Below are 23688 nucleotides of genomic sequence, written 5' to 3'. Positions count from 1 at the left end.
GGGCACGAGAGTGTTTGCAGCTGTGAGTAGATCCAGTCACAGTGACCCCAGCAACGCCAGATCAGGGTGGGCGGTGGGGCGGAGGGCGGGGGTGGGGGCGGGGGCCTGACAAGCCCCAGTTTCTGCTGTTGCATCTGCGGGATTCGAGCCTTGGCAACGAACTCCACCCGCTTAACAACAATTCATGGCATCTAATTGCTCTTTCCTTTCCATTTTATTTAGTAACTGGGTTCAGCCCAGGAAACTCTGGCTTCCAATCCTTGAGTGTTTTGACTTGGGGACCGTAAACTGTCTGATTTCTTGGACAAACATAATCTTGAGGAACTTTTCTCTTCACACAATGGCCGGGCTCTGTGAATGTCATGGCTCCCCATTCAGGTCTTGGTAGATTTTTTTTTCCCCCTTCCTACAGACGTCAAACTACTTAAAATAAATATTCCCTTTGGTTTTCGGGGCTCTTTCCTTTGGATTACTCACCTTTATCTTGGATTGGAGGGCAGCTGGAAGGCAGAGATAGGGTTCATGGTGACTCCCACACAGAGGAGGAGTCGCCTAGGCCAGGGAACCCAACCTAGGATTTTGTTTTTAGTGATTCTGGGGTTCACCTTTGACGCTGAAGATTGCACTGTTTTGCCGACGGTACCATCTATCCATGTGTGACTTTCCTATTTTGAGTGACTGCTAATCGTCTCCTTGCTCCAACTTCCCCTCCTCTGTGTCCCCCACCCGGCCACCATAGTTCTTTCTGGAGCAAATCTGGTCATGTCTCCCCACTCCTGCTACCAGGAACCTCTGAGGCCTCAGAGATAAAGTCCCATTTCTCAGTCAGGCAAACCGAGCCCTTCATGGTATGGCCCCTCCTACCTTCCCAGTCTCTTTTCCCACACTTCCCTGGGTGGCCCCTCCTTCAGCACCCCTCCAGACATGGGGTGTTGGCTTACCGTGTGTGAGTCCTGCTGCCTGACATTTCTCTTCCTTCCTTGTCAGAGTCTAACTCATCCATAGAGTCCTATTTCAGATGGTACTGTGTGAGCACCCTCCACCCCTCCTCTCTGCCTCATATATATATATATGTATATATTATAGCGATCACTGCATCATATTGTGGTTGGCAACTTTCCAGCCATCCAAATAGCAGCTAGCTTACTTACTGTTACAATTATTATTTCGGAGCAAATAGACTAATTACCTTAATTCTTTTTCTTCTCCTTTTTTGTCCTCCCTTTTCTCATTCTTTTTGGTGGCTAGTAATATTATTTTCGCAAGCTTTGCTGAATCTGGTATCGTGCCTGGCATTCTGAAAAAAAAAAAATACAGTTTTGCATGCTAACTTTTGCCCTATCAAATACCTGCAATGCCTAGCTGCAGACCAGGCATTTTGTGTTTGCTGCTACCTCATTTAAATATCGCACACACTCTGTGAGATAGATGTTTTGTTTTTCTAATTTTCACATGAGAAAGACCAAGGCTTAGTGAGTTTAAATCCATTTTTCAAGGTTAGCAGTGGCATAATGTAGACTCAGGTCTCTCTGATCCCAAATCCTGGGTTGGGTGGGACTACCCCACAGAATTGCACAGGGACTCTGTGTGTGGGAGTCGGGCCAGGAGGACTGTGCCCCAGAAACATACTGTGAGGGTTGACCTTTCTGTGCCTTCATGCTCCGTTTGTGGGATGGAAATGGAAACATTAACTTATAGTCCTCGGGATGGTCGCTAAAGGCAACAGGTTTGCATGAAGGCACCTGCAATTGTTAGACATTACAAAAAAGTAAGATCATTGGGTCTTTGCCACCCTTCTCCAGTCTTATTCCCATCCCACCCTCAAATGTATTGTGCTTTCCCAGTACGAGAGATTCACCCCTGAAGAAAGTCAGCCGCAGTTAGACTGATTGCTAGGTAAAACCAAGGGTTTCGTGTCTTTAAATTGGGGGCAAGAGCGAGTGGGTCTGGTGGACTTACATGTGGGAATGTCAGAAACCACGTGGCGACCAGGTCACACCGAGCGTAGGGTGGGGAAAGCCTGTAAACAGAGCATCCGAGGAAAAGGGAAGTTGGTGGGGGAGGAACGTGACTGCAAGGCAGCATTCTCTGGGCTGAGGCAAGCCGAGGTCCAGGCACAGGGTGTTGAGTGAGCATCCTAAGCGTCAGGATCCTGGTGACAGACGCAGTCTCTGTAACACTCAGCATCACTGAGTGTGGGACCTCCTGCCCTCTGGGATCCTGTCCTTTGTTCCTTTCTTTTCATCCAGGCCTAGGATCCACTGGAATTGATCTGTCAGTGCGTGTTTATTAAAACACCTACTGGGTACAGGACACTGAGAAGAAACAGAATTGTATAACTCTGATCCTGGGCCTTATTCATGAGAAGCTTGGCTGGAAAAACATAGATAATAGATTCCTACACTGATTCACTCTTTTAGGCATTATTTATTGGATGCTTTCTTGTGTTTCAGAGTAAAATGGAGGAACGCCAGTGAACAAACAACACACCAGGGGTGTGGCAGTTGTTGCTATTCAGAAAAAGAACACCTGCGGGGGGAAAAGGGTGAGTGGAGGAGGGGATCTGCGAGCTGTTTGGTGTAGAGTGGTTGCTGAGCCGGGGGCACCCCCGATGCAAAGTCAGACCCAAGCTCACACCTTTATTGCTGCCTATGGTGGTGGCAACCTCACTCTCGTTATTGAAACAGGACACGTGGTCTAATTGCTGGGTTTTATTGACGGAGGTATTTGAAACTGGGTCTTACTGAAAAAATTTAGTGTGGGTTGTTGCCCTACTGAGCTGATTGTACGCCTTAGTCCTATGGTCCCTGCAGTGAGCGGCCGCCCTCTGTGAGTTCCCCTCTGGTGATTAAATGGGGGAATAAGTGCAAGAAAGCCAGCTGCGGGCAGTAGCAGCTAGTGTGTCTCTCTGATTCTCAGTCACCTTCTTTTAGCACTGTTTTTTGGTTTCCTGCTGAAGAAAGACAACTGAAGTCAGTCACCCTGCAAGTTCACCGGTGCCTGTCACCTCCCTCTCAGGCCCGGGAGCCCCGCCTCTGCATTGGCATCCCCCCACCCCGCTCCCCGCTTTCCTGAGCACGTGGCTCGCCTGGTTGTGAAACTTCTTGTTTGGGGAGTAATCCTATCTCGCCCTATCTGCCCTATCTGCCCCAGTTACGCTGAAGTCAAGCGAGGACTGTTTTGTCAAAGTCAAGTGGTGCCCAGAACCCATCTCTGAGCTGCTACCCACCTCTTCTCTTCAAAAACAGGAAGTCACCTCAGGCCAGAGTAAACCAGTCCTAATGCCTTGGGGTGTGCATTTTGTTAGAGCTCAGAAGGTTGGTTTAAAACTTGGCAAGTGACATCCCTGGATGGCCTGGCCATGTTCTTTTTGTCTCCTACCAAGCTTCTGGATTTCTCCTTCGCCCTGATCTTTACTCTATGATTCGGAGTCAAGCTTCTTGGGTGAGACCTTCAAGAAAATTCAACGGTGGGTTTAGAGCCCCTCCCAGGGATTTGAGGACCCCGTCCTGCAAGTAGACAGTTGACTTTGGGGGTTGGAATAAAGGATAAGGCCCCAGATTCTGGAATCCTTTTTTTTTTTTTTTAATCTTATTTGGTTTTTATGTTAGTTTTATGTTAGCTGACACTACTGCCTCAGAACCAAAGTGATACACTTATTTATTTTATTTATTAATTATTATATAATGTAGAACAGTCTGGTTTTGTTGCTTTTAAGTGATGAAGAGCCTTTCTTTGCTCCCCACCAACCTTTTTTCTTTTCTTTTTTTAGGACTTGCATTAAGTTGTGAATCAGATGTTAAGCGAAGTGGAGACGGAAGGAAAATTGATGACTTCATAATATTTTTACAACTTTACAACAAATATAAGTCTGAGTCTGTCGCATGTACCAGGGTCTAATAAGGGCAGAAAGCAAAGGCAAACTCAAGTTTATGAGCCCTCCCCCTACACACAGAGGTGCCGGGGGACGGGGAAAAATTATTAAATGCAGAAGACTAGCTCAAAAAGTGTGGGCATTTTAGGGTTAACACTGCAAGTAATAGGTTGTGGAAAGCAGGAGTGTGGGATGTAAGTTTTGACACAGGTCTCCTTAGCACAGCTGGGGCAGTGATGGCCACAAACACGAGACAAGACAGCAGCTCAAGTCAATGGTGGGCGTGGCACCTTCCGAACTCCTGGGAGTCAAACACAAGGGGCAGGGTGGCGTCCACCCATCACTTTCCTAAATCCTGCATTTCTAAAGACAATTCAAGGAAGCAAACAATATCTTGGTTTCTAGAAAAGATTTCAGGGTTCTAGGGGACAGAGTTCATAGGATGTGAACATTGATTCCACTACAAAAACAAGTAAAAAAAAAAAAAGAAAACAAAAAAACAAAAAAACAAGTAACAACAACCACCTATCCTAAGCAACAGCAAAACTGCAAGGAGCTTTTGGAACAAAGGGCTGTGCCCTCAGCCTCCAACTACACACTCAGGCCTCAAGGTGACCTCTCTGGTTACGGAGGCATCACCTTTTCACTGCAAAGTGATACATTTATGTATTTCATCATCAAGAAGGAAAATACCAGTTTTACTTTTTAGGAGGCATGCTGTTAGCTTTATCCTAAGCTGCTATTGTAATTCGGGGATAGATCAAGACACAGACACAAGGACTCATGTGACTGGTGATCAGGGCCACCTGAATGGAGTGTGTCCAGGGAGTTGCCTCTATAGCATCGTTGACTGTGTTCATGTCCACACAAGGACACTTTTCGTAAAACCCCTGCACACAGAGGTCCCCCAGCACCTCTGTGTGTAGGGGGAGGGCTCATAAACTTGAGTTTGCCTTTGCTTTCTGCCCTTGTTAGACCCTGGTACATGCAACAGATTCAGATTTATATTTGTTGTAAAGTTGTAAAAATATTATGAAGTCATCAATTTTCCTTCCTGCGCTCACCCGTGATGCCGCCCAGCACAGATGTCTGATACCTGGAGCTCTTCCCTTCCCTGTCTAGTGTCTTAGCTGCATTGCCTCCCGCTTCCTCTCTTCTTCTAATCGTCATCCGTTCTGATCTCTCTCCCTCTTTTAAATCTGAATTCCTTCCTATTTGGAAATAAGAGACCTTTAGGGCTGATAGACTTAGTGAACAATGAATGAATGTGTTCTCTTACTCCATCATTGATGAGATATCCCTACCACCCTGCCCGCCATGTGATTGTCAGCTGCTGAAGAATGTTGAAACCTAGAAAGGAATCCAATGGTGAAATCAGTTGCTGGGGAGGGGAAGGTGGAGTTTAAGCTAAGACCCAACGAATGCAGGACAGGAGTGTCGTGGGAGGGACTTGTGCTGGGTGACCTCCAAATCCGGCCACCTAGGAGTCCATGCTTCTCCCTCCTCAGCTTCGTCTTGGAAGTGTCTTGGGCACCGAACATCCTGCTCCAAGCTCTTTGCTGCCCCTTCGTCTGCCCCAGGAACATCCCTGGAACTCCCAGCATGTGGTTTCTTGGAAACACACGTGTGGCATTTCCTCGAGGCAAGAGCTCTGTATTTCCCCAGGCTCTGACACGCGTCATGGCCAGAAGGAGGGATGCTGGGTTGGGTCCTGGAGTTCCCTCTGCGAGAGAAGTTAAGTTTACAGCTTTGTCTTGGGACATTTGCTGAAGTCATGTTTCAAGAGGCAAATCACATCTGCTGCAACATGAACCGACCACCAGGCAGTGAGATGCATAGGTTCTCAGGCTCTGAGACCCTATGGGAAATTGCCTATAGGGCCCCACAGCCTGGGAAACTGGCCTAGAGGTTTTATGGAGTGACTAATATCCTACAGGGAACAGCCGGGTCCCAGGACTTGCATCAAGGTCAGCAGACCGGCCCCTCTCTGAGCAACACTCGTGGGATTATTCATGTCCATCTGGAAGAAACTAGTCTCTGAGTTTGATTCAGGGCTTCTTTCTCTTTCCCACCTCTCACCCCAGCCATGTAATTTACACATCGTTTTATATTTTCTGTTGGGAGATCACAAAGCATCTAAAAGGCAAGCAGTGGTTCTCAAGCTGCAGCCAAAGGTGTATGTGTGGGGCCAGGGGACGGGGAAGGGCATTGCTGTTGAGAAAAGGGAGGGAGGGAGAGAGATGGACAGAGAGAGAGGACATGGGAGAAGGGGCCAGGAAGCTGGGTCTTGTCAGTTTGACACTGTAATCTTACACTTGATGATCCTGTCACATTGGACACTACATGACAAAATTCAAATGAATTTACTTTTAAAAATGTGGATGATAGAATTGGGTGAAATCTTGCCACAGACACAAAATGGTTTTTTCTCCATTTGGAAGCATTGGCAGGCAGAGATGTTTTGTGTCTGGATATTTCACAGGCTCAGCCAAGCGTGGGGTCCTGCTTGGTGACTGTTGTCCGTAGTGTGAAGGCTCTCCACATCCCTCATCACTCTGAGCTCCCCAAACACTGAATTTTACCCTGCCAGCCGGGGTACCTGGCAAGTGGGTAATTGTCTAAGATTTGGTTATTCTTTCTTCTGCAATGAGGGCAGGTAACGATTGGGGCTAGAAGAGGCCCAGGGAGAGTGAGAGGTGGGGTGGATATACTTGGGATTTGATGACACCAAAATGATTTTAAATCCGGATTTCTGGGCCATGCGACTCTATTAATAATTTGAGATCCAGTTTCTTCCTGTGAAAGAAATGTCAGTGTTTCTGAGTATCTAGTATGTCGCATTGCATGTGGTAATTGTTCAATAAATACAGCCATTATTATGATTTACTAGGATCAGCTTGTTTAACTCAGGTGAAACCAGAACCCAGGCTGGAACCTCGCAGAGAGGAGGGATTTGGAAAATACTCCTTGAGTGGGATTAAGTGATTTGCTTAAGGTGACAAGCCTAGAACCCAAGTCTCTGGCCCCCAATACAGGACTCTTTAGAAACAGTTTCACCTTGCTCATTTTCTGAACTGGCTTGCTCTCTGTTTTCAATCACAGATACACCAGAGACTTTTGCACGATCCCTTTTTCCTGAAACTGACTCTGCTGAGGATGTGATGTGGATACGGGTGAGTTTAGCTCAAGTTGCTGCCCCAGAACAGCTGGCTTCTCTGACTGAAGCCTCCTGGGTTGGAGCAGCTGAAGGCTGAGCTGGAGGTGGAGGGGAAGAAGGAAAAATGTCCATCCAGAAAAGAAACTGTCGGATAAAGCTCTCTCCCCTGTAGGCCTGGCGAGAGGTTGATAAGCCATCTTCAGGGATGTGCAGGGAGTGTCTGGCCCTGCTTCCGTGCAAAACCATGACTCAGGAATATTGTTCACATCCTCAGGATGGCACAGGGGCTAAAAATAAATCATGAAATGCCACCCAAAAAGACCTGATGAGGGGGCAGTGGCGGTGGGAAGCTTCAGAGTCTAAAGCTAGGAGCGCAGATGGACGGTGCCTGTGCAGCTGGGAGAAGGAAGAGAGAAAGAAGCAAAGGAGAGAAGGAGGCTGTGTGCTGGACCAGGGGCACGTGGAAAGAGAGGGAGAGATGGAGTCAGACAGAATCTGATACAGGAGAGGCAGTTCAGGAAGCACAGTCCCGAGGAGGAGATGGTGTCTGTGGCACCGTGTAGCTGGCATTTGAAATGGCAAAACAGGGTGGGTGGTTAGTGGGAGCCTCCCCACCACTCAGCACTGCACCGCCTCTGTCCTTCTGGGTGATGCCATATGTGTCTTTGGTTATCAGCTGCACGCTGGCGACCCCAGATCTTCATCTCTGACCCTGATCTCTGCCCCGGGGTTGGTCTGCGACCTTCAGCTGCGCTAACAGGGACTTTCCAGCCTTGTTCTGGGAAGTCCTCGAGATCTGAGTGTGAGGGTGGGGGACTAAGGGCTAGGGCTCATGGTGCCTTTACTTTCAAACCAGTGCAGCTCCCTTTAATTTATTTTCTGCACTGGGTTTCCTCAAAAGTGACCCTTTCCCCATCTGCTCTCCTGGCCTCCCCCAGCCCTGCCTGCCCTTCTGCACTGAGACTGCCCATGGCTTCACCCAGTCACTCAGACCCGGGAGCCAGCTTTCCACCGATACCCCCAGTCCGTGCTACTGCTCGGAAATGCTTGGACTTGGCACTTTCTCCCCTGCCTGCGGTGGTGCACCCCCTCAGTCCCATCCTGCCCAGCCTAGGCTGCTGTGACCCCTGACTTGCCTCCCTCCTCTCCTTCCCTTTCGGGCTGTGCACCACTGTTGGATTAAACTCTCCCCCATCTACACTGTTTTGCTGCTCACCTTTCAAAATCCTACAGTGGCCCTCTTTGGCCTCTCGTGGACATCCCCTGACCAGAACTCAAAGGCCCTCCTTGCCCGGCGCCCTGCAGGTCCTACCCATCCCCCTGACCAGCTGCCCCCTACACAATCCGGGTGCACCCTCCCTCAGGCTTGCTCTTCTTACCCCACCCAAGAATACCCTCCACCCCATTTACCATCCTTTGGTTTTCTTCAACTCCAGTCTTCTCTACTTCCTTCTCCAAGACTCCCCTACTTATTTGAGCTCATTCCTTTTCCTGAACACTTGCCATCTTTGCAGTCTGGGACACAGAGCTGAAATTGGCTATACACAGCCTAACTCAATGGTGAGTGCAGAGCCTGGACTTGCTCTCTGCATCCCCTGATGCTACAAACGCTGCTCCCAGCCCCTAGCTGGGTCTTCCGGCTCTGGTTCTGTGGTGCCCACTTTCCTTCACTCTCCACCTTTCCTAAGGCACAGTGAGCCTCCTCCACCCAACTCATATTTTTCCTGAGTCACTACAGGTCTCAGGTGGTTTCACGTACACAGGCCTCGATTTTGCATGTATGCAGGCCTATTGTTTTGGGTCACTATCGGCTTCCAGGGCGGTCTTTGTGTCCCCAGCCTTTCTGTTTTCTCAGTCAGTGGAGCTGCCTAGGCCCATTCTTATTTTTATGCTTTAGCCATAGCAACTTCTATGTGGTTGAGGCAGGCCAGGCTTCCTCCAACCAGGGCTGCCTACCAGGCCCGTGCCATCCCTTTCCATCATCTCTGGGCTCCTCCTCCTTGCTCCTCAGCCTCTTCCTGAAAGTCACTTCATAGGAGATGCTTTCCTCGACCTCCCAGGTGGAGCCAGGTGCCTGTTCTGTGCTCTCAGAGCCTCCTGTGCTTTTCTGCCACAGCGCTTAGCATAACCACAGTCCCGCATCTCCCTGCAGGCCATATGCACCACTGGGATGGGGACCTAGGCTGTCTATGTTGCTCTCTGCCCCGATCCTAGCACTGAGTACTATCTGGTGTAGCTCAGGTCAGAATATAAATTTGTTGAAAAACCACAGTAGCAGTGCCTTGGATTTGGGAGTGAGGAGCCACTTGGTACTGGACCCAGGGATCCTGCCTTTCAAACACACCACTGGTGTCTTGACATCACTTTCCACTGCTGCCTTTTTTTTTTCATGTTGAGCCAAGGGTCAGCTTGGAAAAGACATTACTGTCCCACTACATTCTCTCCCATTCCTTGCAATAAAAAGGCAGTCTCTGGCTAAAATTCTCTACTCCTCCAATATTGATAGAGCCCCTTCTCCACCTCCTACCTCCCATCCCTCTCCCCACCTCCCCGAGCTGGGACACAGATTGGAGGCAGCAGACAAACGCAAAGGCCACACCTCTGCCTCTAAGACAGATCTGGAGGCAGAGCTAGAAGTCAGGAGGGAAGAGACACAGCGCAGAGCCTGGCGGGGAGTAGGGGTGGGACCCCTGAGAGAGACCTGTGGAGGATCAGTCATGTTGGGTGAAAGAGCCCCCTGCATTAATTTGTCCATCCACACCACCGGTGACCCCTGAGTGCCGACCTGGGGTGTGAGACACACCTACTTTCTCATAGAGCTCATGGGCTGGTGGGGAACTCAGGCACTATAGAGGCCCACAAACCACAGCTTGCAAAGAGATTGCGCGGCTATGAAAGGGGCAGCTGGGGTCCCAGGCTGGAGAATTGTGTGCCCCTGCCTTGGTCCAGGAGGTGGAGGACAAGAATAAGGTGGGTTATAGATGTGTCTTGCTACCCACCTCCATCCTGCTCACTGTTCTATCTTTGGTGACTTTTCTCTTTTACTCATCTCAGAGCCTCTCTCATGTATTCACATCCCCATTTTCTGCTTTCCACATTCTCCCCGAGATGCTCCTTGTTTATCCTAACCTTAGAGACCTAGAGGCTTCCTTTTCTTTCATGCTTGGCTTTTCCCAGTGAAAGCCCTGGAGTCCCAACTTCTGGCTCACCCTTTCTCCCCTAATCAGCAGACCTTATACACGTGGGGGGCTGGAAGAAGCCTTCAAATGAAGCATGCCTGGTCTCCTGGCCTTCTGGACCTACCCTGTCTTCCCCACCTCTCTCCCTCGTTTACCATCACTCCATTCTTTCCACTCCTCCCTCTGCCTCTCTCCACCTCCTGCTGCTGCTGTTTCTTCTGCTGGGGCGGGATGATGAGTGGTCTCAAGGCAGGAAGGAGAGCCCCTCCCCTGGGCAGGTCCTCTTTCCAGACACGCGAAAAGACCTTGCTTCAATCATTGACTTTCTGATGCGGGGCAAGTTGATCAGCCATAGTTCTGCGGCTGTCACTTCATCCTTCCCTGCTTTTGTCCTATGCTTCTTTGTTCTGTCAAACTCACAGGAGAAGGAAGTAGGCAATTTACTGTCTTTCTGGAGAAAGGAGAATGCAGGGAAGTGGGGACCCAGAGATGTTTGGGCTGCGCTTTTTGATACATGGTCTGTGGTTTTGTTAGATCCCCCTCCCTTTCTTTCTTGATGCAAAATGCTTTAGAAGGAGGAAAATTGCATTTAATGTTTGAGTGTTCTCTTTCTCCACAGATGTCCGGGAAGCTGGTGTCGGTGGCGGGCCGTGTTCGCAGGCCCAGGGACGCTGTGGCCGGGGCTGGATGGGAATGCAGGGTGGCCGTGTATTAGCTGTGCAGCCTTGGGAAAAGTACTTCATTGTGCTGAGTCTCATTTTCTTATTTGTCTGTTCTGATTGCCTTTCAGCGACACCATAGAGGTTATTTTTCAGCTTGCTCCTCTGTGAGGATTAACTCTATTGAAGTATCTAAAGTACCCGGCACAGGGTCCTGCACATACACCTCATTTAAATGATCAAGTGTATACTAAGAGCTCATGTTCAATTCTGAAAACTGTCCTGGGCCTGGGCCATGTGTTCGGAGTGTGGAGAAGAGGGAGCCAGTAGTCCCCTCCCCTGGTCAGGGGGCCTGGGTCTGTGCCAGGGAACAGAAGGGCCGGCAGCCAGGCCTCTGTCCCCAAGAGCTGGGGCGCACATTAAAGCCTGTCATAGCTCAGGAACTGGGCCCGCTGCGGCGGGCATCTGGATACTCTTAGATCTCGGTCTGGATTCCTTCTGCTTGTCTTGTGTAATTACTTATCGGCAGTAGGCAGACCAGACCTTGGGCTTTCCTCTCCATGGCCCAGCCCCAGGCCTTCCCATCCATAAACATTGGTGCAGGGGATGGGGAAGTTGCTCCAGGACCTGTGGATGAGGCTTCCCTGTGTGCTCCTCAGCCCCCTACGTCAGCTGCTGCTATCTCTGTGCAAAAACAGGACCTCCAGCCTGTGCCCAGCTGCCCTCAGCAACCTGCATCTTCAGATGAGAGATGTATAGGAATTGGAAGGGAATTTCAAAATTATCTGGAAAGTGTGACTGTTGAGGGCTGCCACTTGTGTCCACTCCCTGGACCATTTTTCCCCCACAGTACTCATGTTATCACCCCCTTCCCTCAGGGTTGATTCCACTTTCTGTGGTTAGACCCATGGTGATATCCCTTTGCATTTGTGAATCCGAGGTGGAGGCAGGTTGGTGTTGGAAACCACGCCCTGGACTTCGCTGTTCTGTTCCAATCAGCAATTCTAGGCAGGAATTTCAGGGATGCAGGGAGGGAATTACCCCCGAACAGGAAACTTCTGGAGGTGGAGGCCTTTGGGCAACCCTCGGATCCCTCTGAAATGAGCATGTTGATACTTGGTCCTCATCTTGTTTTGGTATTCTTGGTGGCGGGTGACGCCATCTGTCTCGCTCTCCTGCTGTGCTTCCTCAGTGGGCCTTTGGGCTGCCACTCTCCCTGGCTCTCCCTACTGCTTCTCTGGTCCCTACTCAGCCGCTTCGGCTGGTTCCCAGTCTTCTCCTCAATCTCTTAGCTTTGGAGCATGCTTGGTTCTCTGTCCTTTTTTCTCTTCTCCTCTAGTCTGTGGGCTTCAGAAGGCATCTATGTGCCAGTAACTCCACATTGTAACTCCAGCCCCGACTCCCTCTGACTCCACACACAGGGAACTCACAAGACAGTCGTCTTGGAATTCACATGGCCACAGCTGAACGCCTGGTCTCCGCCACACAGCGGTTCATTACAGTCCTCTCCTGCTCTGCAATTTCCCTTCCAGGCTCCCAGTTTCTGAGGCCAACGCCCCTGCGGTGGTGCTCCACATCTTTCTGTTTCTCACAACTGACATTTGTCAGTGAAGCCTGTTGGACCTGCTTACAACTCTCTGGGGCGGCCAGTGGCTTCTGGCTCCTCGTGGCCACCCTGCCAGGCTGAGCCCTTGCTGTGCCCCCCTGGGAATTCTGCAGTGGCTCCGTCGCCCTTCTCAATACCTTCTTGATGCAATTCCTGCTTTCCTATCAGCTGCTTGTCCTCCAAAGAAGCCAGAGCAGACAGATCATGATTTTCTTCTTCCCTCCCCATCTTCAAATCTTTTCTCAAATGCCACCTCCTCAATATGCCTGCCTTGACCACTCTGTGAAGTTGCAGCATGCTCCCCCGCCCCTCCCATCTGCCCAACTCCAGGACCCTACTCAACGCCCATTGCAGTTTCTTATGCCCTTGGTTCGTCGTCTGTCTCCCCTCACCAGGTTGCAAGCTCTACTTTGAGTCTCAAGAGCCTGGGGACACATGGCAGGCACTCTGGAGTGTACACAGCATTGTCACTTTTGACAGCTGTCCCCTTTGTCACCCTCGGGTTGTGACCCGAATGTCCCTTCCTCAAGGACTGTCCTTGGCAGAGCCAGGCCTCCCTCTGCCACCCTACTGCTCTGTCCCAGCGCCATCTTTCAGAGGTCGTTGTCAGCACTTGTGAATGCACATTTGCCTCATGCTCACGTGTTTATTGTCTGTCTCCTACACCCGCACCCCCAGCCGCAGTGTTTACTTCATTCTCTAGGGTCTTCCTAGTGCTTGGCATAGACCTACATGGAATAGATGTGAATTAAGTAAATATTTGTTGACTAACTGGGAAGCACTTTTTATATACTCTTGTATTTGATGATCACAGCCATCCTGTAAAATGAGTATTATTTAAGTGCCTATTTTTGTTGCTGCTGTTGTTCTTGAAAGAATCTGAGGCTCAGAGAGGCTGAGCAATTTGCCCATAGACACAAAGCTAGGTGGAGGAGCCAGCCTGAAGGCTGGGGCTGTCTGACCGGGGGGTGTGAGTGAGGAAGCGAGTGTGTGTGCATGCACGCATGAGACTCTGTGCTCTTGCTTCAGCATTGCACTGTGCAGGAGGCTGCCTCCCCTCTACGGAGGGCTGTCCGTGGCCGCCTTCTCTCCTTATCGCTAGATTTAAGCCCAGTCAGAAGCCTGCTCTGGAGGGCCTGATGCCCATTACTGTGAGGTCCCAGGCTGCCTGCTGCCCTCTCAGCCCTATAAGCTCCATTGTTTCCAAGAGAATGCGGGGTCCAAAGTCCTGCCCCTTTGCACACACAGCATGAGGGCTTGGGTGAATTTGAATATTGCATGGCACCCACAGCCACCTGAGCCCCCTCTGAATGTAGGATCCATCCCTATCCAGAACTCACAGCTGCCGTGGTCTCGCTCAGTCACGCAAGCCCACCAAGGGCACAGCTGAGACGGCCCAACCGTCCTCCCCTTTCCTTCCTACCCACAGCAGGTGTCTTGGTCACATCTGCCTCCCACAAGGAATGGACTGGTCTTTTCTACAGGAAGGGAAGGGTGAGGCAGAAGCAAAAAAGAGGGCTCCCTAAAAGCAGTTGGGGAGGACCCAGGGGGCTGCACTCCCAGGCCAAATGCAAAGTGCCCTGAACCTGCTGAGGAAGGACAGGTGAAGATGAACACTGCGCCCAGAGCCCACCGCCAGACCCAGCTGTGCCTGCTGTTCCAGCTGCCTAGCCACAGCACGGCAAGAGCAGCAGCAGGCCCTTGCCAGGGAGGCTCGGCCTGCTTCCTGGGGTCCGGGGACAACTCCACGTGTGTCTTGTGCACATCACAGCCACAGCTAGGCTTGCTGGAGCACGGCAGCACAGAGGCTGGGCAGGAGGGCTGGCTGGGACAGGAGCCTGGGGCCAGAAGTTGGGCAAACCCAGAATCTTACTCAACTTTATTGTTATTGCATGGCCTAATATAATATTTGAAAACTGGGGACTGATCTTTCGGATCCCTGGATAGGCAGGATGAGAACCAAATGGCAAACTGACTGAATTCATTTTAAAATGATCATCTGTGAAGCTTTTCCCCCAGTTACAATATTGGATGCAGCCATTTTGGCCCACCTGATGCCCCACTCCTTTCCTCTTCCTGGCTAAGCTTTTGCTTTACTAGTAGCTGACGTGCTGCGCTCATCAGAGGCACTATGCAGGTCCAAGTTCTGGTCTGGAAGTCTGTGCATGGCTGCCAGGAAAGAGCGAGGGGTAGGTTTTGAATGGGGTGGGAACTCAGGAGCTATGAGCACAGTCCAAGCTATTCATTACTGCATCCCAAGTTCACACACACACATGCGCGCGTGCGCATACACACACACACACAGTTAATTTGCAACAGGCAATCCCTAAAGCAGCCCATTCAATGCTATTCTATCAAATAAATATAGATCTATAAATAGACCTCACATTTTGCTTCAAAAAGTGACAAGTGTGCAGAAATAATTTCACAAACAAGCTAAAATGTTGGCAGGCTTTGCATCCTTTGCTCCGATGTTGCGTGCATCTCCTAGATGATGCCTTTTTGAGCAAATTTGCACCATATCTTCTGGTAGCAGTAGCTTTAAGTGAAGGTTTTCTTCACTGCGTCAGTGTATTTTCCTTTACCTTAACTGTTTTTTGGCTTCACTGTTTTGGGTAAAATGTTAATCTATTTTTTAAATTAAACTCTTCTCAGAGTGCTACTAATAGAAACTGGCATGAGATAGAGAATGGAAGGAAGGAAGAAGGGAAGGGAGAGAGGGAGGGAGGGATGAAAGGAAAAGACAGAGGGAGAGAAGGAGATAGGAAAGAAAAAGAGAAAATGAGTCAGCATCTCCCCTGTCATCACCATTACCTGGCTATGTTCAGGGAAAACCCACAATGACAAGGACGTGTTCACTCCCACTCCTCATTTTGCTCTTGCAATTATAGACCTGGTATCCACCTAACTGTATTCACAGATTACAGGGACCATCCTCCATTGTTTTATGAGTCTATCACAAATTATGACGGACATGGAACATGGAAACCAGTTTCTACCAAAGCCTGTGAGGACCATTCTGGACAAATTGGGAGAGAGTGCACAGAAGCCTGGAGAGCTGACCTGGGAGGAGGGTCACGGTGCATCACATCCAGCCCTCTTCCAGCCTTGCACTCCTAGCTGCTCTCATCCCCATCTGCTTACACCTTGCTTACAGGTGGGTTCATCTCTACTCTGAGCCAGCTCTGACAATGGCATTGAATGTTTGGTGACTTTGTCCCAGTCACCCGTTTTAAGATAGTATGAAGTCTTGGGACCCAAAGCATGTGCCATGTGAGACCTACAGACAAGCACCACAGATACACTCCCTGTGCTCTGGAATCTCTCAGCCACGACAGGCCCTCACCTGTCGTGCTGGCCTCTTACTCCTTGGCATCAAGAGGTTGCCTTGATGTTTTTGACCTAATCCTCAAGTTCACTGTACAGACTGAAGTCTTATCCTAGATTAACCAGGCATTCTAAAGCCTGTTTTCTCCCAGGGGCTGGATCCAGTTTCATGTGTCCTCAGCCCCTGATTGGGTCTTGTACACACGGACAGGGGTCTCAGCTCTAGCACTGCCATTGACTTGCATGTCCCTCAGCCGACCTCCAGCACTGAGCTGCTCTTAGTGCCTGACTGCCTTGGCCCCAAGGAGTTCCTCTGTCTGCATCGTACCAAGGCCTGGCTTCCTCCTGCCGTATACAAGGCCCAGCAGTTCTCGCACTAATGCCTGCCACACAGACAGGGTCAGGGAGAGAAAGTGTCTTGCCAAAGACGCTTAGCTAGTTGGAAGCACAGTCTGAACAGAACCTACTAGATCTTTGGACCTTGTGTCTGTGAGTTTTCCCCTGGACTTGCTCAGGTTGCTGCACACCCCCATGTTATGTGCCACCTGAGCAAATAGGAGCCCAGTGAACAGCACAGACACAGCATAGAGAAGGCGCAACCATACAGCCAGATGCCAGTCCACCCCCACACTCACTCCACATGTGTGGCTGCCCCTGCCAACGCAGGATGAGACTTTTACCGGTCTCTGCTCTCTGCCAGCCCTGAGCTGCACAAACCACACCGCCCCACCACTGCAGGTGGTAATTTGCATGGGGGAGCAGAGCGTCTCCCAGGAGGCTAGGCCTATCTAAGTTTCTCTTCTGTACTTGGGAGATGAACAGCCTCTTTTAAAAGAGAGAAAAACAAGACACTAGTAACTCTGTGCTTGGACCCGGGCCTTTAGGTGTTTCAAAGCCTCCCGTGGCTATTTCTGGCCCCATTGTCGTCTGGGTCTGAGAGGAAGGCCTGATGGCGATTCTGTACTTTAAAGGCAGAAGCAGAACATTGTTTTTGCCAGCTTTGATTTAATGGCCAAAAACAGTTATAGGAAACTGTTCAGCAGATGTTTTATGAAACTCAGAAAAGATTGGGTCTTTTAGAAGGGCTATTTTTAGACAAATGCTTCCTACCATTGCGGGGTTGGTGCTCACAAAAGGGACAGAAAATGGGAGAGAGACTTGGAGGGAGCTTTGAACATTTTGATGATCACATTTTATTTTTCCTTGCGTTTTCAGCATGAATTAAACGTACCTGGGAATCTCTGGAGGGTCAGATAATTGCAGAGGTAGTTCTGGGAGGAGGAGTTGATTTTAGAGCTCTCCTTCTAAAATGAGAGTTTCTCGGGTGCTAGGAAAATCTATATTTTTCATCATTTTCCACCTTCTGATGTTCCAGCAACACAGAAATGCTGTTTTTCCTTACTCTATTTTCTGAATTAACTCTTTGCCTGAATTAACTTTTTTCCTCTCAGCTCATCCCTGCCTTTATTATGTATTTATTTAATTTTTTTTTTTTTTTTTTTGAGACAGAGCCTCACTCTGTCACCTGGCTGGAGTGCAGTGGTGCAATCTCAGCTCACTGTAACCTCCGACTCCCAGGTTCAAGCAATTCTCCTGCCTCAGCCTCCTGAGTAGCTGGTATTATAGGCACACGCCACCACGCCCAGCTAATTTTTTTATTTTTAGTAGAGAGAGGGTTTCACCACCTTGGCCAGGCTGGTCTCTAACTCTTGACCTCAGTCATCTGCCTGCCTCAGCCTCCCAACCTGTTGGGATTACAGGCGTGAGCCACCGCACCCGGCCTCATCCTTGCCTTCTTTTCCCTCTGCCTTTTTTACCTATTACACTCTAAGCCGTCATTTCACGCCCAGAGCAGGCATTTCCTCACTCAGGATGCCCTTCCTGAGCTCTCTAGGTGCACTGTGCTTCCCTTCCTCATCTGCTGGGCTGCTGCTTTCAACACCGCAGCCATTCTCCTGCTTTACCATCTGTTTCTCTGTCAGCCTCCTTCCCAAGGTCTGAATTCTCTTTCAGCTCTCGTCACTTAGTGCTACTTAACACAACAGTAGGCTCAGAATACATGTTTATTGAGTGAATGGATGGCTGGAGGAATGAATGGAGTGAGCTAGTTAAGGAATTTTACCTGGTTAAAAAAGTTTTGCTTCATCTACAAGAGCAGAAATCAATTCTTCTTGTCTCTGATGTTCAAATCAAACCCAAGTCTGTTAACTACTATAATATAATAAAATAATTACCTACTATGGGGTGGTTATTGCTATGTCCAGGAAACTGAGGCTCTGGTGCAATCAGATAAGGACTGGCATGTGAACGCGTTCAGATTTGGATATGTGTCTTTTAATTCCAAGTCTCTTGTTTTCTCTACTCCGCCGGAGGGAATAATTGTCTCTGGAGCAGAACTTCAGGAAACACGGGGTGCCCGGGCGCAGGAAAAATCCCCTGGTAAGGGAGAGGGCACAGAAAAGGGAGATGGGGAACCTCAAGGCACATGTTTTTCCTTTACTGCTATTTCTGGGGCTACTTCCAGCTGGAACAAAAGGACACTGAGGCTGTCCCAGGTGGAGACAATAGACTTCCACCTTCTCCCTGCCTGTCCCAAGTCCTGTGGCCAATGTTCAAAGTCAGCTGAGCAGACCGAAGACCAATCACTTCCATCTCTCTGGAAAGTGCGGGAAATTAGCTTAGAGAGAACAAGGCTCTCACGTTATTTGACATCTCCTCCATCAGGGTCTCCTTGGTTTCTCAAGCCCTTGTTGAATACTTTCCAGAGCGCACTTTTAAGCGGCTGAAGGTTCGTTAGGTTCTGATATCTGGTAAAAGGATCATCATCGCCTGCGTGAGGTTCCAAGGGCTACATCACGATGCTCTGGGCAAGAGTTCGAGAGTTTCCTGGAAGCTGAGCCCAGGCAGAGCCCTCTTTTATGTTCTATAGCCCTTCAGTGAATGTTTCCACATCTTTTGCTTTCTTAAGCTGTCATTTTTTGAACACTTTCTATGTTGTCGTTACTGTGCTAAGTGCGCTGAAAAATGATCTCACTTCTCTTTATTTAAGGCTCCTTTTAAAAGCACATACTATAAAAATGCGTCCTTATTATTAAGGAAAATTACTTTCCTATGTTGTCAATGGTCCTATGTTTGACAGACGAGGAAACTGAATTGGATAGAAAAGTTCAGTAACTTGCTCAGTCACTCAGTAGGTGAGTGAATAGCTGGGATTCAAGGTCAGGTTTGGCTGATGCCAGAGGCCGAGCTCCTAAAGGCATCAACATCTATCTCAATTTCCTAGTGGTTTTTGACTGCAATCCCTGGGAAGCTCTGTCTCGGCGGAACTTTTCCTTTCCAATCTTCACACGCTTTTTCAGACAGTCTCTCATCTTAACTCTTCCCCAATTGTCTACCATTTTCCAGGACTGCTTATTGCATTGTCTCTTCTGACTACAAAAGTCTTGAGGCAAAGATAGAGACATTCACTGCTAAGGTTCACAGCAAACTTAAATCTGAGTTTGAGCAGCCACAAAGCAGCCTCAGAGGAGAAGAAATGCTGACAGAGATGGAATGTCAATGGCCTTTTGTGGTGCTTTGCTAGAAATATGAACAACGGCATATTAGAAAGAGCTGGGGAAGTATTTTTTCAGTGGAGGTAGCCTTTTCCTAGGGCTGCTGCCAACTTACTTTATTTACTTCCTTACCTATCTGCTATAATCGAGGCATCGGTACAGAGATCAGCAACTATTTGTGGAACACTTCTGCACCAGACAGACTGGACTAGGTTACACTGTGGTAACAAGAGCCAAACCTCAGTGGCTTGAAGCAACACATCTTACTCAGCTGCACGAACACTGGCCTAGCAGGGGGTTTTGTTCCATGGTATCAGAGTTACTCCAGGCCCAAGTTGATAAGCAGCTGTCACCTGACACGTACCAGAGAGAAAAACAGAAAGGCCGAAACTCTTCAGTGGTCCTCTAATTTTCTGCCAAGTGACCCTGTTCGGATTTCATCCTAGGACCACCTCCTAGGACCACTCCCAATTTCAACAGGGCAGGGAGCGGGATTCTACCCCATGTCCAGATTGGGGAAGCACTCGTCCAGATTAGTGAACAACTTTTGATGTGCTTAATACTGGGTGAGGTATCGCTGAACAAATAAACATGAGTCTTGATCCTGCCCTCAAGGAGCTCCTTATGTAGTTGGGGAACTAGGATTTCCCAAGCATCAGATGGGTAAAGAACGTCATGAGTTGGTATAAAATAATGTACCCTGCCAATCCACATAGAACACACATATCGTATTTTTCTCATCTGGTGTTTTGCAAATTTCTGCTAAAAATTCACATCATTTCTTGTTACTTGTTCCTCGGATAAGCTCTTTAAGAACAGAATCTTACTTTATCTTTTATTTTCAGTTCTTATCAAATATCTGGAACACAGAAGAGCTTCTTACATGTTGTGTGGATGGATTAAGCTTGCTGAGCTATTTGGAAACAGGAAGAAAAAGCGTGCCCGGAATTCAGAGACCACCCATGGAAAGGCACGACCTCCACTGGGTGTTCAGGACTTGAGGTGCTCAGTATTTCTGCTCCTCCCAGCAGACCAGCTTGCTCCCACTCAAGCCCATGGCTTGCCTTCTCTCCTTGGAAATCTTACATGCATCTTGTTGACTGACCATCCCAGGAAGGAAGCACCCATGTCTTCTACAGTCCCGACTGCTTAAAACAAATATGCTTCTCCTGCTCAGATAACAGTCAGCAGGGCTAAGGATCCTACAATCCACAGGTTTTCAATGCTGGGAAAGTGCTACTCTGTAGGGATCCTCTAGCCCACCATTGTTTCCTTTATGGAAACTGAGGCTTGGAGAATGTAAGTGGCTCTCTCAAAGCTTCATAAAATTCACTGGGAGATCTGGGCTGGAGTCCAGGTGTTTTGACTCATTTGTTATTGCTCTTTATAGTCTGGATTTATAGATGCATATTTCTGTGTAGACTTGTTGATAAACTTTACATTGACACCTAAGATCTTGTATTTCCCTTTCTATCAAGACAATGTTTAAAGCAAGACAAACAACGAAAGAAAACCAAAATAATGTGGTTTACATGCTAGGAGAAGAACAGTCTTGTTGCCAACATAAACGAGCTCTCATGGAAACCTCTGCCCGCCAAGAACACTTAACCTCCACGAATGACATCTGTGCCACAAGGGTGCAGCTCGAAGTCCCAGGTAAAGTAAACCATCTCTTTAGGGTGGCATGAATGGGGCAGCTTCTCATTCTCAGAAAAGGCTGCCATTATTTTGTAGAAAACAGTCGGGATTTGAAACCGGATCTGGCTCAACTCTCAACTGCACCTGCTTTCTGAGCTTCAGTTGCATTATCTGTAAAGTAGTATTATCTGACTGGCCTAATTCATATGGTTGTCCCACACATCAAAGATGACAACGAGAGTGAAGATACTGGATGAATTGTACCCAAATATTAGTTGGTGCTAGACCCTGATTCATGGAAGGTAGCATCCCAGAGATTATTTTCTTCCCTAATCCCTGTTTGAGGCAGGGGTTGAAAGAAAGTGGAGTTATCCAAGGTCATTGGTCATGACGCTTCTTAGTTCAACCATCACTTAATGTTCTGATGGGAAAGAGGCTAAAGAGATCAAGTGGGCGAGGGGAGCCATGGAGACAAAGTGGGAGTCGATTGAGGACCAGGGAGGGTGGAAAAGGAAAATAACCACCTCTCAGAAATAAGGGCAGAGTTAAAATTATCCAATGAATAACAGCAATAATATTACCTCTCACTTTTCTTCTCTGACAGCACTGGTTCTCCAAAAATAAACCAAGAGCAGAAAGGCAGTATGGCATGTGGTCAAGAATACAGGCTCAAGAGTCAGATTAATTCCAGTTTGAATTCAGGTTGCCCTTTACCTGTATCTTTACCTGTATGTCACCTTGGGCAAATTGTTTAACCTCTTGTACCCTCATTTTTTTCTTTCAGCAAAATAGAAATAATATCACTACTTCCCTTAAGCATTGTTAAATGTTATGATGTATGTTGAATATTTAGCTCAGTGCCTGACAAGTAGTAAGGGTCTAATAAGCGTTAGCTCTTAGTATTATTAACAGTGCAGCTATTAGCAGGGAAATACTTCTTGAATTTAAGGTGAGACATTATTCAACTTAGCTTGCTTCATACAAATGAGCCAAGAATCCTTTGTGCATTCTCTTTCCCTTCCTTCCTGATCAACTGGCTCTTTTTCAATCTGTCTTTTTTGTTTGTTTCTGCTTTTTATCGCTATGTAATTGTTGTTCAGATTTTGGGGTACATGTGATAATTTGATACATGCATACAATGTGTAATGATCAAATCAGAGTAATCGAGATATCCATCACCTCAAGCATTTATCTTTTCTTTGTGTTGGGAACATTATAATTCTTCTCTTCTAGGCATTTTGAACTATACAATAAATTATTGTTAGATATAATTTCCTTACAAAAATGCAGTTAGAAGGAGTAAGTTCTAGCATTCCATCAGTCTTAATTAAACATTTTATTGAGTGTATCTTAGTGCTGATCCCAATGAAAGGCAAATGGAACAATTAATTTGCCCATAAGGAGCTTCATAAATTAGGACCAATCTAAGAATGTCACAAGCTGATATAATTATTTTTATTTCTCATAGCCCTAAGGGATGTGAGAGCAGGAGTAGCCAGTACTCCCAAGGTCCTATGAGGGTTGTCACAGCGACACACTTCGGCTCCCTGACAACAGATGAGGTTCCAAGGTAGCCTTGTATGGAAATGGAAGCTCTGCTTCCACAACGCCTCCACCTCATTGCTATAACTGGTATCATAATCAACAAGATGAGACTGTCTTTCCTGTTTTTTGAAGTAATGTTTGCTGTAACCTAGGATAAATAAACCCCGACTCAGTCTTTAGACCAGGAAGCACTTTCAAGGCCTATATCCTGTCCTGGCAGGGAGATGGGATCAAATGAGCGAATGGGTCTTTCCATGGCTAACTGCTGTGACAGCTGCCGTGCTAAGAATGGCAGGAGCCTCTAAACAGCAAGCTGTCCAGTGAGAGGAGGAGGGAAGGTCCACTAGGCTGTGTGGAATTTTCATTTCCGGCAGCATTGGAAAATGAGATCTCGAGGCAGCCATGTTTATTCTGATCATGTGGAAATTAAAATTAGAATAGGGGAAATTTGAACCCACCTGGTCTAGGGTATGCAGCAGACTCATGACCAGAGGATATAAGTAACAAAAAACAAAAGACAAACCATAATAATAATATAAAAATAAAGCTATTGGAATAATATTTTAGTCTGGAGGAAAAACGTGTAGTCTCTTATCTGAGGCAAAGCCTCAGTGGGATTGAGGATCTGGGAGCCCTGAGGGGTCACAGAATCTCTGTAAAAGAGAAAGCAGGCACCGTGTGGGGAGGGCACATGAGGCCCAGGTCCTCAGCTCTGGGTGGGGCAGAAGCAAAGGAGCTGGGCACACTGGCCTTGATTCCCTCCATCTCTTGCAGATGCTCCCTGAACCTGAACTTTCAGCCAAGTGGCTAGAATTTCTACTGTCTGGCATTTGTCTGCTGGTCAAAGAATGACATCTACTGGTAATGTGGTCTAGGAGAAAGACCCTGAAGCGAGAAGGCCAAGAAATAGAATCTGGTGCTATCTATGCAAACTGACTATGATCCAAATCGAATCTGAGCCTCAGTTTCATCATTTATTAAGTGGAGAAAATACAGCTTGTCCCACAAATTTACTTGGAGGAGAGATGATTTAAAAGCATAAGTGCTTTGAACGTAGAAAGGAATCACCACACATCTGATAGGATTCATCTCCCTCCCTTTCAACCCCACAGTCTTGTCTCCAGTTAAGCTCTTGTGCTTGCCTGGACT

General features: G+C 48.1%; 1 protein-coding gene across 2 annotated transcripts in view; it reads left to right on the top strand.

Annotated features, from left to right (window-relative positions):
• Window positions 1-23688, top strand: part of ETS1 (ETS proto-oncogene 1, transcription factor) — a 168179-nt gene that overhangs the window by 431 nt on the left and 144060 nt on the right. For both annotated transcript variants that reach the window (XM_045370772.3, XM_065529213.2), the window contains exons 2-5: window positions 2454-2545; window positions 6977-7047; window positions 10830-15632; window positions 20202-21012. In XM_045370772.3, coding sequence (XP_045226707.1) covers window positions 20838-21012 — 175 coding nt within the window. In that variant the 5' untranslated portion in view covers window positions 2454-2545; window positions 6977-7047; window positions 10830-15632; window positions 20202-20837. The remainder of the gene's footprint in view (window positions 1-2453; window positions 2546-6976; window positions 7048-10829; window positions 15633-20201; window positions 21013-23688) is intronic.

The sequence above is a fragment of the Macaca fascicularis genome, chromosome 14 (assembly GCF_037993035.2).
Source record: "Macaca fascicularis isolate 582-1 chromosome 14, T2T-MFA8v1.1".
NCBI classification, from domain to species: Eukaryota; Metazoa; Chordata; class Mammalia; order Primates; family Cercopithecidae; genus Macaca; species Macaca fascicularis.
Note: the sequence above shows the minus strand (reverse complement) of the source record. Positions and strands in the feature narration are given on the sequence as shown.